At 36.1% G+C, this 15,693-nt stretch overlaps 1 protein-coding gene across 1 annotated transcript; it reads right to left on the bottom strand.

Moving 5' to 3' along the window:
* Positions 1–4,792: 4,792 nt before the first annotated feature.
* Positions 4,793–14,490, bottom strand: LOC116589336 (ubiquitin-like-conjugating enzyme ATG3). Its single transcript, XM_032341335.1, has 3 exons — positions 14,445–14,490; positions 6,891–6,925; positions 4,793–5,812 (listed from the first exon to the last, which is right to left on the bottom strand). The coding sequence occupies exons 1-3, from the start codon at positions 14,488–14,490 to the stop codon at positions 4,949–4,951; spliced, it is 945 nt and encodes a 314-aa protein (XP_032197226.1). The 3' UTR covers positions 4,793–4,948.
* Between the last annotated feature and the right edge of the window lie 1,203 nt (positions 14,491–15,693).

The following is a 15,693-nucleotide window of genomic DNA, read 5'->3' as shown; positions in this document are numbered from 1 at the left end:
ATTAATGTAATGTATTATCTGCAACTGTCACAAGTCAGTTGCCGGATGTATTTCTGAAACCTTCCGAGCTAATTAGAGCATTCCATAAACCCCCAAAAAGGCACTAGGCCTGCTATTCAAAACAAAATTAAAGTATGCACTGTTGTTACTGTTGCTATATAATTCAGAGTCTTGAAATATATTTGTCCAACCAGAAAACATGTGAAAATTATTTTGACTCTCTTCCCCCAGCAATGTGCAAGTTTGAAAGAGAAATGTAGTTATCTTTCATGTCATATTGATTGCTTTTGGCTTTCGGGGACTCAAACAGGGTAGATCAATGCGGGATTTTATACTTTGCTAGGAACAGCTTCAGCAAAACGTGTTATTATTAGCTTCATTTGCAATTACAATTTTAAAGCCACATTTTGCTGGAGCAGAAAGAGAGGCCAAGGAAAACAGAAACCGTAAATGAGACACAGCCTGGTCATGGATTCAGTGTCAGCAATTTATTCAGCTCGTTGGATTCTGGTTGCCTCTTCCCAGTTTTGTGAATAATTCCATTTCCCTCACACACACTTTATGAATGAATTAAGTGATTGTTTTAAAGGAATCTTAAATTGAGGGAATTACTTTTATTTAGCAACAAATATACAGGTCCTGGAATATTCATCATTGCCAAAAAGTTGTTGGCTTCTTTTCATCTAATCCCCTTATAAATATATAATAATTATTATTATCCCCCAGTTATAATATTGAGAAGTGCCCTAATTTCTTTGTTCCTAGCAAGGTTTGGTCAGTTGGTAATAAATTAATTTAGTTAAACCACTTGGTTTAAACCAAGTGGTTTAACTAAATTAATCTAAACTAAACCAAACTAAACCAAATCCTTTGTCCCTTTATACTCGAGAACACAGGGATTTTAGCCTATAGTGGTGGTCTTTCTTCCAAGTTAGTTCAGAGTTTGGGGTTTGTAGAACAACATCGAGGAGTTTTTATTAAGAAAATAGAGAAATACAGTTAAATTATCAGAAATTTTATGTTTATTTTTATTTTGCCTTACAAGTAACACACACACACACACACACCAATGTCTCTCCATATATAGAATACATACTTAAAATATGTGTATTTTGTCTCATTAAGGTAATAAGGGACATTGTTCAAGAATTTACTTTGAATTTTTTCCCTTCCAATGATATTGGGGAACTAATTACTGACCACCACTTATCTCTCTTGTGACAGAGATTATTACAATGTACTTGGCATAAAAAATAATGGGGACAGTAATAGCTTTAGTAGTTTTTGTTGCTATAGTTGCAGTTGTGTTGTTATTGCTGAGGTTTTTGAACATTTCTCAGATTTTTATGTAATTTATAGATTAATGAAGAAACCAGTAAGACTACAACCAGCATCAACTGGCACTGCCACTCGGCATCAGGTAAAGGCAAATCAAAACCACAGTGAAATACCACCTCACACCAGTCAGAATGGCTAAAATTAACAAGTCAGGAAAGGACAGATGCTGACGAGGATGTGGAGAAAAGGGGAACCCTCCTACACTGTTGGTGGGAATGCAAGTTGGTGCAGCCACTCTGGAAAACTGTGTGGAGGTTCCTCATAAAGTTGAGAATACCCTACGAACCAGCAATTGCACTACTCAGTATTTACCCTAAAGATACAAATGTAGTGATCTGAAGAAAAACGTGTACCGAAGTGTTTACAGCAGCAATGTCCACAATAGTCAAACTATGGAAAGAACATAGATGTCCATCAACAGATGAATGGATAAAGAAGATGTGGTATATATACACAATGGAATACTCTGCAGCCATCAAAAGAAATGAAATCTTGCCATTTACAATGACGTGGATGGAACTAGAAGGTATTATGATTAGCAAAATAAGTCAATCAGAGAAAGAGAATTAAATCATATGATCGCTGATATGTAGAATTTGAGAAACAATGCAGAGGATCATGGAGGAAGAGGGGAAAAAAATGAGACAGGACAAAACCAGAGAGGGAGACAAAGCATAAGAGACTCTTAATCTTAGGAAACAAACTGAGGTTTATTGGAGTGGAGGGGGGTGGGAGGGATACGGTGGCCAGGTGATAGACATTAGGGGGAGTAGTGCTATGGTGAGCACTATGAATTGTGTAAGCCTGATGAATCACAGATCTGTACCCTTGAAACAAATAACACATTGTATGTTAATAAATAACAGTAATAATAAAATAAAAATCTAAAAAAAAGAGACTACAGCTGGTTCCTATTCCTATTATTTTTAATGGGTGCCTCAGTTTCTCACTACTTTTCCATTATTCCCATTGGATTTGGTTGACTCTCAACGTATTTGTCAAATTTACTAGCCTTTGGCAGTCTTTTCTCTTTGGGGAAAAACTCTGTTCCCCATTATTCATATAATTCTCCCTACATCATAAAGCTCTTGTCTATTCGATTTTAAATGTTGCCTTCCTAGTAAATCTGACTACTGTATCTACCCATCAGATACAGACTTTTTTTTTTTTAATTTCAGCTGCTATTAACAGATCAAGGTGCTATTCTTCATGGACCATAAATTTTAGACCTCTACGAGTCACCTAACTCAGAGAAGTCATGCACCAGTATACATTTTTCGCAGCCCAATTTTAATAAATTCTACTTCCTTCTGCTTTGCCACTTTGCCTCTGTTGAGATTCTGGTATATCCATGGTAGATTAAACATGAGGCTAACAAGAACACATTATAAAGAAGGACCAGCAGTCAGTGTTCAGTTATACGTTCTTCCATTGGTTCCTAAACAATTAGATAACTCTAGTATCTAATTATTATTATCGAATTACTATTAGATAAGCCACACTTAAAAGATTTCCCATGTCACTAATTAAAAGATACAGCTATGCTGGCAACTGAACACACTTTCGTCCTTCATCATGTTTAACCAACCAAACTCTGGCTTAAATTAACTAAAAATTGGACAGTATAATTTTATTCTCATATTTAAAAATGAGCTAATTAAGTTGGGCATAAAAGAAAGAAAATTTAACATGTGGCCATTGTGTTCCCAACAATCGAAAAAGGGGACAGTGAGAGACTTGGGGACACACGCACCTTACTGTTAATGTACTTGCCTACCAAGACTTCCTATTGTGGTTATTAATATAAGTCTAGGGAGAATCTAAAGGAGAAGGACAGTAATCAACTTACAAAATCTTATGATATTTGATTGGATTAATGATTCCTTTAATACTTTCAGAGTCAAAATATCTAGACATTGCTTATATTCCCAGATTCATTTCATACCAGGGTTCTATTTCCCTGTTTATTCCTTATCCTTGATTGAGCATGCTAAGCTTCTATAAGTTCCTGTGAAGTGCCAACAAATTTCCTACCTTGAGGCCTTTGCATGGAATATTCTTTCCCTAACTCTTCACCTAGTAAAATTATACTTCTGAACCCATTTTATCATGATCTCCACAAAGAGGTTTTCTTTGACCCTTAAGCTAAATTTCCTATCATAACTAGTTTGTTTCTTTCACAATGTTTAGCAGGTTTTTTTTTACTATGCATATGCTTATGTGATTATCTATTTATTATCATTTCTTTAATGTTTATCTCACTAAACTGGACTTTCTTAACAGTAAGGAAACACACTGGCTCACATGCGAGCAAAACCAGAGGTAAGTCAAACCTCAAGATTGTTTGACTTAGTGAAAACTCAGCTTGTAGAATGACAGCCAGAACTTCAAATCCCCTTGCTTATATTTAGCAGGAGGAAAGAGCTAGTTTGCAAAAACTAAAGACCAAAGAAAACTTTTCCCAGAAGTTTCCAGAAAATCTAATCTATTGAACAACATTGGATCACAAACTTATTCTTGAGTTGATCATTGGCAAGAGAGGTGGGATTTCTTTTAGCGCAATCTGAACCATCTTTGGAATTGAGTTTGTGATCATATTTCCCCAAGGCAGAATAAACCATGTGGGAGAGAAATACATACATAAAGTAAGTTAGCATTCTGTTATAAAGAAGAAAGAGACTACTGGGTAAACAACTAACAATATCCACCTCATTATTGTATACAGAGAACTTGTTTATCTTGTTTAAATTGTATAATGTCATTATCATGCTTGATTTTTAAGTTTTAAAATGCCATGATCCTATTATTTACTATTCATGTTAAACCAACAAATGCCATTCTGACTGCTTTGCAAGATGAGAATTTAGATGAACTTTTATATGCAGCCAAAAGCATATTTCCCATCAAAAACTGTCTATTAAACTTGTTTCCAAAATCTGTGTCCCTCACACGAAGGTTGAACATAAATAATGCATGATGTTACCTATCGGGAAAGCTATTTCAATCCAACACTCTGAAAAATTCTGTTTACCAAGCAATTAGGAGGCAAATTCTAGAAGAGGGAATTGGAAAATATATGTTAAACCACATACAATTTTTTTTAAAGGAATATATTTTTTTTAAATATTTTATTTATTTATTTGTCAGAGAGAGAGAGAGAGAGAGCACAGGCAGAGTGGCAGGCAGAGTCAGAGGGAGAGGCAGGCTCCCTGCGGAGCAAGGACCCCGATGTGGGACTCGATCCCAGGACGCTGGGATCATGACCTGAGCCGAAGGCAGCTGCTTAACCAACTGAGCCACCCAGGCGTCCCAAACCACATACAATTAAAACATCATTAATTCTACATAGGATTTATGCAGTCACATGGTAGTCTAACATAATTGTTAACTATAAAACTGTAAGAACATAAGAATTTTTTTTTCTCTTTACACTCATTTTTATTAAATAAATAAGTCTGGTAGTGGAACTTTTTTTATTTAATGCATAAACATATAAGTCCCTTTATTAGAGAAATTGTACATATTGGTGAATATGGTCAATGGTCACATCTATGGGTTAACTGTTTAAAAATCAGAAACAATAATTAGAATAGATTCTATGCTCTCTCCGTTACATTGTGAAGTGTCTTGTGTAGTCATATTCTATTGTTGGAATGACAGCTTGTACAAACTTCAAGAAAATTAGAAGATACATATGAACACCAAGTTCTCCTCCTCCTTCTGCAACAGTCTCAATGATTTTCTTCATCACCTCAGCATGCCTGCATGGATGAACTGAACACATAGGAGGTGGTGGGAGATGAGGGTGATTTTCAATGGTCACTGTTTTCTTCACATGATCTTGACTGATGTCTTCATACATGTGTTCAACTGTTAAAGGCTGCCTTTGCTCATCATAGCCGAACAACCATAATCGTGGTGTCTGGTAATATTTATCATAAGTGATATAAAGGTTGTAAGTTCTTGTTTGCAAAATAGCATCTTCACCTCCAGCATCAGTTTTAGTTTTACAAGCCTCTACTATTTTCCTTGTGTCTAGGGTAGCCTCATCTGTTTCCAACAATCCACTTTCTTCATATTCTTCCATATCTGCAGCTTCTCCTTCATCTTCTTCTTCCTCCTCCTCACATATTGCTGCGCAATCTTGAAGTTTTATACTGTCCTTGCTTTCCAATGTAATCTCCTTAACTGCTTCGGTTATTCCTGCAATCCCTGTGTTATGATAAGTATCTACCCATCCCCCATCACCATCATCTTCTTCAATGATAGCTTCCAATTCATCTGAATACTCCATCTGTTTGCACCGCTTGTAGCATGGCACATTTTTGGTGACCAAAAATTGTTTGCCTGTTGGTAGGTATGCCTTCACTTTCAATTCTTCCCCAGTAGCCCATTGCCATGTTGGACAGTGGTGGACTAAGTGATCTCCAGCTGCCACAAACTCTTCTGGGGTGATAACACCTGTTTCCTTAAACTTGGTAGAGAAAGGCAATAGAAGAGTATATCTGTGCCTTCCCTGGTATATCCCAAGGTCACATAAGCTTAAGAGTCAAAATTGCATCTGAATACCCATTCACTAGAGTCAAGGGGGTAATTCATAGAATCTGCAAGTGTTTGGATTAAAATGAAACATTAGAAGCTCAAAATCTGCCTGTAGATCAGCCCAGCTCCAGAAACCTGAGCTATCTATGCCACTGAGATTCTAGTGAGTGAGGAGAATCTAACCGAGGTGACAATTTGAACTAAAATAAAATACCTCATGGGGCACCTGGGTGGCTCAATGGGTAAAGCCTCTGCCTTCAGCTCAGGTCATGATCTTAGGGTCCTGGAATCAAGCCCCACATCGGGCTCTCTGCTAGGCAGGGATCCTGCTCCCCTCCCCCCTGCCTACTTGTAATCTCTCTCTTCTGTCAAATAAAAAAATAAATCTTTAAAAATAAAATAAAATACCTCATGAGTTCTTCTCTAAACAAAGACTGTTAAAACCAACAATGTAGAAAACATTTGTGTTTGAAAGAATCAGTAGAGATGAATCAGATTTTATAAGATACATGCATATGGCATAAACAATTTCAAAGAAGTACAACTAGTCAACATTGTAAAGAAGATCTGTATATGTTTGATGCATGGACACACACACACACACACACACACACACACACATGAATAAATGCATACTTGAATTTAGACCCACTGTTGTTGTTAGTAACTGTATCCAGGGACTCATGATAAGGAGAAGTTACAAAACACAACAGCAATAATTCAAAATCGATTATCGTATATCAGTTGCTACTTCCCTGCTATGTATTATGACTCATCACTGCCATGGGGAATTTTATAACTAGCTGTGAAGTTCCACGGCCCTAGCCTGACACCATTTCAGGGCTCCATTTCTTCCAATGAAATCTCTTATCTGAATTCCTCTGTGGTTCTGTCCAAACAACTTTATTGAGGACTAGCAGATGGCTTGCAATTTCTTAATTCTTTATTATACAGAATAATTAAATTCTTGCTTTTCTCAATTTCCTTCTTTAAGACTAAATAGGACCTACCTTATCAATCCCTTGGATTGAACTCCTGCTTTCTCCTGAAATGGAGAAGAAGTGTTTTCAATTATTATTTTAGCTAGCATCACTTCTATGAATGAAAGAACTGAGACTCAGAGCTCCTATAACTTGTATGACATCATTTAACTTCAAAGTCTACTGTCTTTTCATTAATCACTGATTTGAAACCAATTTAGCAAACAAGAAGAGACCCCACACATGAACAGACCCTTATGTTAATATTCAGGGGGAAACTATAACATGAAGTCCATATATTCAACATAATAAATACGTTGAACACTTGCACTGCTCAACTAAAGGTAGATCCCTACAATTACAAGGCTATCTTCTACTAGTGATAAGGAAAATCTGTCTTCTGAGGTGGCTGACCAGTCCAGCAGGGGAATCCCAGTTCCGGTCTCAGGCCCATTCCAGGCTTTCCGCTAGCCCCACCAGCTGCAACTGCAAGACTGGCACAGATATGGAAGTAAAAACATATAAAATACTTACTTTGCCTGTGCTCGGGGCTCAGATCTTGAGAGATTACTCTCTTCTGAACCTGCTAGCGTGAAATAAATCTTTGATCCTCCAAGGTGTCCTCCGAGTGCCACTTGTTTTTTTGTTTTTGTTTTGTTTTTTGGCCAGGATTCAGTCTGCGTTCGGTAACAGCAGAAGATACAGACATTAAACAAATACACAAATAAATATATAATACAGTTAATGCCAAATACTATAAAGAGAAAGAACAAGACACCATAAGTCAATAACAGAGAAGAACTATTTGAGAGTGCCATAAACTATTATATGTTCTTTGAAATACACCATAAAATTATTTCCCAGAAATGTTTAATATCCTAAATATTAAGAAAAGCTCAAGAACTATGTGAGTCCAATAGATATATTTAACCATTACTCTCTTCTCCTTATTATGTTCCTCTCATTTTGAACCTGTAATTCTGTTCCTCTCATTTTGAACCTGTGTCAAACAAAATATAGGTACACAAAAACAAGCAAAAGCCACAGGCAACCTCTCTAAATGAACCACCTACATTCTCTTGTTTCTACTCTCCAAACTGCAGACTACAAACTGAGTTTGACACAATCTATGTGTGCTGTGTTTATTCCTATGAGAAATTTCAAAGGGATTGTTGCATCTTCATTGCTACTTCGCTTTCTCAGACAGGCTTTGTTTTGTACTTTTTTTCTCCAGAGAGGATTTTATAGAGCCTTTTTCTTGAAAAACAGAATAATAATGGTATTAAATGCTCTGCTAATGCAAGCCTTCTTTTGCTTAACTTCTCTCTGGGAGGATCTGCGCACACAGAACGAAGTAGTTGTGGAATTCTGTGTCTTTGTCCAAATACCATCTTGTTTAATTACTTTTTAGGTTACTGTTTTTTTCTCAAAATGTCAGTAAACTTTGTCTTGCATCCAGGAAATTGTAAGACTAATCACTTGTTTCCATTCTTGTAACATGTTGCAATAAATATTACTATACAGCTTGTCATGGACTAAATGTTCATGTTCCCCAAAATTCATATGTGGAAATCCCTAAACGCCAGTGGGGTTGTATTTGGAACAGGATCTCCAGGGAAGTAATTTAACTTAAATAATGTCATAAGGATGTGACCTGGCCCAACAGGATTAGGAGTCTTATGATAAGAGACACCAGAGAGAGTTTCTTTTCTCTCTGTTCCTTCTTCTCTCAGAGGAAGGGCCATGTGAGGAAGAATGTGATCTCACTAGAAATCAAATCTGCTGGCACCTTGATCTGGGACTTCTAGCCTCTAGGCTATGACAAAATACATTTCTGTTGTTTATGCTGCATAATCTGTGGTACTTTGTTATGGCAGCCCAAGCACACTAATACCCAACTCTTAGAAAAGTCACTACAACTACCATATTACGCATTCAGTGGGCATACAGCAGTTCTCATCACACATAAAGTCTTTCATTCATATTAACCGAACAAATGCTTTTGTATACCCACCACCATATTAGACACTAAGAATACTGAAGCGAAGAGAAGATGGAGGTCTCTATATTCATGGAGCTAATATTCTAGGATGTGGAAGAATGACAGAAAACATCAAGCAAATGAACAAAAATAATACCAGGGAGTTATAAATTCTATGATGACAATAATTGTGTTAGTCAATGATTCTGTTCCCTTTAAACATTTTTTTATTATTATTCTGACTTTTTCCTCCACAATTTCTGGCCATTTTTTTTTTCTTTTTGCAGTTTCATCTTCTGGCTTGTGTTCTAACTGTAATTTAGATATTGACAGTTTTATAGTTCTGATATTGAGGATTGTCATCTTCAAATATGACATCATATTTGTTTATATATTGTAAATTACTCTAAGTTTTATACTTTTAGCTAAGACCTTTTCTTGGGGATGTATATAGCCATACCTTCCCTTGAACACAATAAGTCTATCTCTACCTGGTTTATTCTAAAAAGGCCTGAAGATATCCTAGAAAAAAAATGTCTTAACCACCATAATCAATCATTTTTTCAAATCCTAAATACTTTCCAAAACATCTCTTCTCCTCAAATCTTGGTTGTTTCCTGACTACATTGGTCGAAATCTCAAATAGTCTCCCTCTCCCTCCCTCATTACTCCATTCTGTTGTGGATCCACGGTTCTTTTTATAAATGAAAATATATTTATGGTGTTATCCTATAAAAGACACATACAGTTGTTTTAAAAATAATGAATAAAACCTTTAAAATATTATAAAAGATGTGGAAAATCTCTAGAATCTTCTAAAATGTTATTTTCTAATTTTCTCGCTATCTAAACTCCACATAGGTCTTAACGTTTTTTCAGATGCACCGTTCTTTTTGCCACCTCTAAGCTTTTGAGCAGGCTTTTCCTTCTGCTTGAGAAAGGATTTCCCAACTGTATTGAATAATCAGGAACCTACTCATCCCTAACATTTTAACTCTAATTTATTTCTCCATGAATGCATTCTCTACTCCACCTCTTAACATTACAGACAAAGCTGCCTATACTCATTAAACTTTATGCATCCTGAGAGGAGAAGCAGGCAATAATCAAATAAAATAGGTGGAATATCAGAAATCCAGAAATTTCACTCTGGAACATATAACCAGCAGAAATGTATATATATATTTAGGTAGATTCATAAAATTACCAAAGACATATACAATAGTGTTTATAGCAATATGATTAGCCCACCATTGAAAAAATCCCAAATGTTCATCTACAATAGAGTTGGTAAATTACAGTGCATTCATATAAAGGAATAACATTCATTGATGAGGATGAAAAGACCTAAACTGCATACACCAAAGGTAATGAGTCTCACAAATGTAATATTTAGTGAGAGAAAAGAGAATATAAACTTTCTGCCTTATTGCATACATGGAGTGTTCAAAAGTAGGCAAAAGTTCATGTTACAAGAAATCAAGAGAGTGGTTATCACTGTTTGGGTTAGTGATGACAGAAGAGAATAATGAAGAGTTCCTTGGGTTGTAATGATATGCCGTTATTAATTATTGGTGTAGGTTTTATGCGTTTGTTCATGCACTAGACTGAAATTTTATGGTCTGTAACTCTGCTATCTGTATGATATACTTCAAAAAATTGTTTAAAATATGGATGTTAGGTGCTAATTACATTGAAAAAACAAAGCAAAAAATGAAAATAGACATGCCATAGAAGGATCATGGTTTGGTAGCACTGGTGACTATTTTAAATAGGGTTATTAGAAAACACCTCACTGAGGTGACTTTTCATCAGAACTATGAAAGTGAGGGAAAAACTTATGTAAACATCTGGAAAAGAGTGTTCCAGAAAGAGGAAACTACAGTGCCAAGTTCCCTGAGATGGTTGTCAACCTAACATTTTCAGCGAACAATGAGGGAGCCAAAACAGCTACATGGCAGGGTCAAGAATGAGAAAGGATAGAATTAGGACACAGATTTAACAGGGAAGTAAATCCTGAGATTTCAAGGTCTTTTCATTTGAAGAGTTTTGAACTTGTGAGAGTTAAGCTTCCCAGTAATCACATTTTTGTAAAGGTCCCTTCCACACTGAAGCCAGAACCTGTGTAAGAAATAGTGTGGCATTCAAAATTTAGTAATAAAATGTCATGCTTCTATCTATGTCTCTTGGAATTCTCACTCTTGAGAAAGTTAACTACAATAAGTCTATCTTGAGACTTCCATATTTTATGGAAACCCAAGCTATACAATGGAGAACCTGAATGTTGAAAAAGATTCTGGTGAGCTTCATGCTTCTCTGGCCATTCATACTTAATGCACATGTGAGTGAAGAAGTCATCTTGAATGTCCAGTTCCATTAAGCCCTCTATGAATCTACCCCCAGCAGCTTTAGACTGCAGCCACATGAAAGACTTCAAAAGCCATGCAATTGAACCTAGTCAGTCCCAAACATAACAGATCATCAACAGTTATTTTAAGCCGCTAAGTTTTGAGATGGTCTAATACTTTCAAAAAGTAATAGAAGTAGGATTTTTGTCTGAGATAGAAAGCCATTGATAGATTCTAAGCAGAGGAATTACATGTTTTCTTTCAAAGGATCACTGATTTATGCTATGTTGTGAAAAGACTACAGGCACTGTTGGAGGGCAACAGCAGAAGTAGGAAGACGGCCTAGATTGTTAATAAGTTCTTTGACCTTATAACCATTAATCACAGCTTTAATTAACTAATATATTTTGTAACCTTGTAATATATTTCTTTCTGCTAGATTATAGCTTTATGAAAATAGGGAACATGTAGATCTTATTCATTCATAAATCTTCAGTGTCTGGTAGATGTCCAATAAAAATTTATTGAAGGAAAGTATATCTGTATGAATGAGTGAATGAATGAATGAATGAATGAATGCTTGAGGTGCTTAACTAAATAAAGTCTTTCTCTTGGATGCTATTTATCTTTTTGGTTCCTCATTGTTTTCCTTTAATTTCCATTTCTGATTTTTTTCTTTCAATTTAATGTCTGGTTTTAAAAATAAATCCACAAGTAATGCATGAAAATGAGACTTTGGTAAGCATTGACTGAAGAATTTGGATACAGCATAATTTTCACATTTTTAAGTCTAAATGCAGATAGTAGAGGAAATGAGACAAAACTCTGCACTGAAATACATATTCCTTTTTCATGAACAATTTAAAATCTACAGAATATTAATAAAATTTCTCTAATACTTTGTAGAGTGAAACTGATCATGAATGAAATATCCTGCAAAATCAAAGCGATCAGTTCTTTGGAAAATTGCAGCAGAATAAAAATTAGCTTATTCCCATATGGCAGATAAAGAGATCACTGCTAAGAGGACATAGAAAATAATATTCAAAAAAGAGGAAAATTAAATATCCATATATCCTATCCCATCAGTTTCAATAACTATCCACTTAATCATGTTTTATCTTTGCCTTATTTTAAATTATTTGTAAATGATTTATTTTACTGTATATGGTTTTGTATTTCTGTATCTCCACATCATTCCTGTAGGCCACTGTTTTACTTGAGCTTCAAGAAGAGATACCAGTACTGTATTAGGACCAGCTTCAGGTACCAATGACAGGATAGTAAATCACGAGATATGGAAGAACAAGCTTTACAGTGAGAACTTCCTCATATCCACTTTCATATTCTGTCTTCCCTACTTCCATAGCCACCAAATCTGTTCCAAGACATGATCTCCTGTTTGCTGCCAGAAAATACTGGCAAGATACTATACCATTTTTAGTTACTAATCTCTTTCTTCCCAACGAAGATACTGTACTTCCCTAGTTGGGCCAGGTGACATTCCTCATAACATTACACTGGTCTGCTATGCCAATGACATCATACTATTCAGAAGCAAAAACAACATACCATGTGCATGAGGGTTAGCCACATGTGGACCACAGTGCAGGAAATAAACCTTTAAAACATTCAGGTGCCTGCCAAACTTGTGAAGAATTTATCAGTCCTGTGATGTGGAACATGACAGGACATTCTCTCTGTTCTAATTATCCATTCCTGCATAATAAATTAATCTAACACTTTGTGACTTAGAAAACCAACAATCATTTATTTTGCTGATGAATTTTCAATTCAGCAGGAAATGGCAAGAACTCACCTCTCTCTGCTCCATGCAGCATCAGCTGGGGCTGGAGCCTCACTCATATAGCTAACAAGTTAAGGCTAGCTGGTACCTGTGAACTCGGCTGGAATTGTCAGCTGGAGACCTCAGTTCCTTTTTATAGGAACTTCTCCTCAGGACTTCTTGAAAGTTCTCACAACACACAAACTCGTTTAGGATTCCTGGGCAGAAGCTGCAAATATCACTTTGCCTCAAAAGCCCTGGAGAGTTAGTTTTGCTGCATTATATTCATACACTAAGTAATTAAGACCTGCCCAAATTCAGGGGAAAGGAAACTGGATTCAAACTCTCAATGAAAAGAATAGCAAAATAAAATTACAACTATCTTTTATCTACTCTGTCATCCACAGAAAATGGTTAGTTATTGTACTTTGAAAATTCTACAACTATAATAGCAATAGAGCAGTTAGAAGACCTCTTCAGATTTTGGAAATAGCGTATTTTACACCTTGAAGGACTGCTCCATCTCATTTAGTGAATGGCCTGAAGAGATATTAGTTCAGAGGGGTAACCAGAACCAAAAAACATTCGGTATTGGGTCCATATGAACTTGTCACTTGGTCATATGACCCAGCAGATATTCTGGTTCTACAGTCATCTGTGGTAGAAAATAACCCATGCACAGTTTTTGGTAAGCCTTATAGAAGAATTATAGCAGACACCTCCAAGATGCTGGGGCAAGGCTGTCTGCAGCAGAAGTCTAATCAGGTTTAACAAAGGACTCCTGGTATGATACTTGGCCCCAAGACTTGTGTCTTGACTATGGAACATTAAATAACTGCAACTAGCACCACCTTTCATAACCTGGTTATTGTGAGATCAGTCAAATTACATGATGCAAATCATATATTCAAAGTGGAGCAGGAGTAGTTTCTAAGGGCAGAAGATTCTCTTATTGCTTCTGTTGTATAGACACCAATCTCTGAGTTTACATCTATATCTTCAGAGGGTTCCTTACAATCAGTTGGTAGAGCAGGGGGAAAACCCAGGCTCAGTTCATGAATGGATCACAATAGTTGCAGTGAATAAAATACAAATAGTTATTACACGCCTTTCTCTGGGGGAGGAAATGGTGAGGAGAAATCTCCCAAGTTTTCAGACCTTTAAGCAGGGCACCTGGACAGATGACTCATCAAGAGAATTTCAGCCATCCTCTTTCTTCATAAACCCCAGTGCTTAACCCAAGGACGAAACAGCCATCGTGATATAACACATGAGCTCCCATCATGGAGCTCTCTCTTGCTAAGGTGGTACTAGTTATCACTGCTGTTCAATCAAGCCAGTTGAAACCAGAGACCAATGTGGAGCCCTTGTCATTGTACCATCCATCAAGGAGACCAACTAGCTTCTTGGTAGCAAGTTGAAAATATCAGACCAGTTCTATTCCAGAGGGAGTAGAGATTTGTCCTTACCTGAATTCGCAGGTATTATGGGCATAGAACTGCCTTTTTTCCCCATAGCATCTTGGATAGCATCACTGTTAAGGGATTTATAGAGTGTCCAATATATTATCATAAAATATCAAAAACTTCTCTTTTGATCAAGGGTTCTTCTTTAAAGAAAAAGGGTAACAATGGTAAATAATCAAGTATATAATGTTTCTACCATTTCATACACTATGTAGTTTTCTAAGTTGAAAGATAAGGCACCAGCTTGAAGATGGCCCTTTTGGGTTTAGGACATTGTCCTTCAAGGTGACGTATATTATTCGAACCAAAGGCTATTATGTAGGACTGTGTTCTTAACAACTAGGAAACATGAATCCAGGACGAAAATGGTAGGATTAAGATTGGTCTTCACCATCATCATCCCCAGTTACCCACATGAAGAATTAGTGATTTCCATGTCTGCAAACTTGAGGCTCTTCTGGACTGAAGATCCTAGTTCCTGGAATGGAGAGGGAAGAGGAACGTATTCTTCTATCAGCATCCTTGGTAAGAGTTGTCACCCCTGAGGAATAGCAGCTCAATAAATATTTGCTGGTTGAGAAAGTAAGTCAGGGGTGGGAGGGGGACAGATCTTTTCTATGATCTGCCTATGTCTTCTATACCCTTGTATATTCTTTCACCTGAGCCTTTTAAGTCTCCTTTCCTTGGCTCTCTGAACCTCTCTTTTGGAATTTGTTTCATTTTTCTGCTTGTAGATAAGTTTTGGCATTCTCTTTCTCTTTGTAATGCTGAAGTTGTGGGCTCTGTGTGGTTTTATTTGCTGTCTTTGCTGATTTCATGTTTATGTATTGCTTTGTTTTGTTTATTCCAGGGATTGTGATGGAGTATTGGAATCAGATCATCACATTATCCTCCAAACCTGGAGGTTCTCTTCAAGTACATATTTCTTCAGCTACCTGTGGGGATATATTATACAAAAAGGACAAACAACTTTACTGTTAAATTATTTCTTTGTTCAAAATATTTAAAATTGTACATTGCTTTTACAATTGTAATTCAAAACAGATATTTTACAGATGTTTAACAATAACAATTTATATTAAACATAATTTTTTGTTTCTCTAGTCATAAAGTCTTACCTTTTGTTAGGTCTATAAAATTATTCATTTTAACAACCACCATGGGATCTCATTTGATTGATCTTTTACCTATATTTTTCTAACTATCACATCAGGTGATATAAAGTGTAACCTAACATAATCTATTTTTTTTA

Source organism: Mustela erminea, chromosome 4 (assembly GCF_009829155.1).
Source record: "Mustela erminea isolate mMusErm1 chromosome 4, mMusErm1.Pri, whole genome shotgun sequence".
Taxonomy (NCBI): Eukaryota; Metazoa; Chordata; class Mammalia; order Carnivora; family Mustelidae; genus Mustela; species Mustela erminea.
This window is presented reverse-complemented; position numbering and strand designations above follow the sequence as displayed.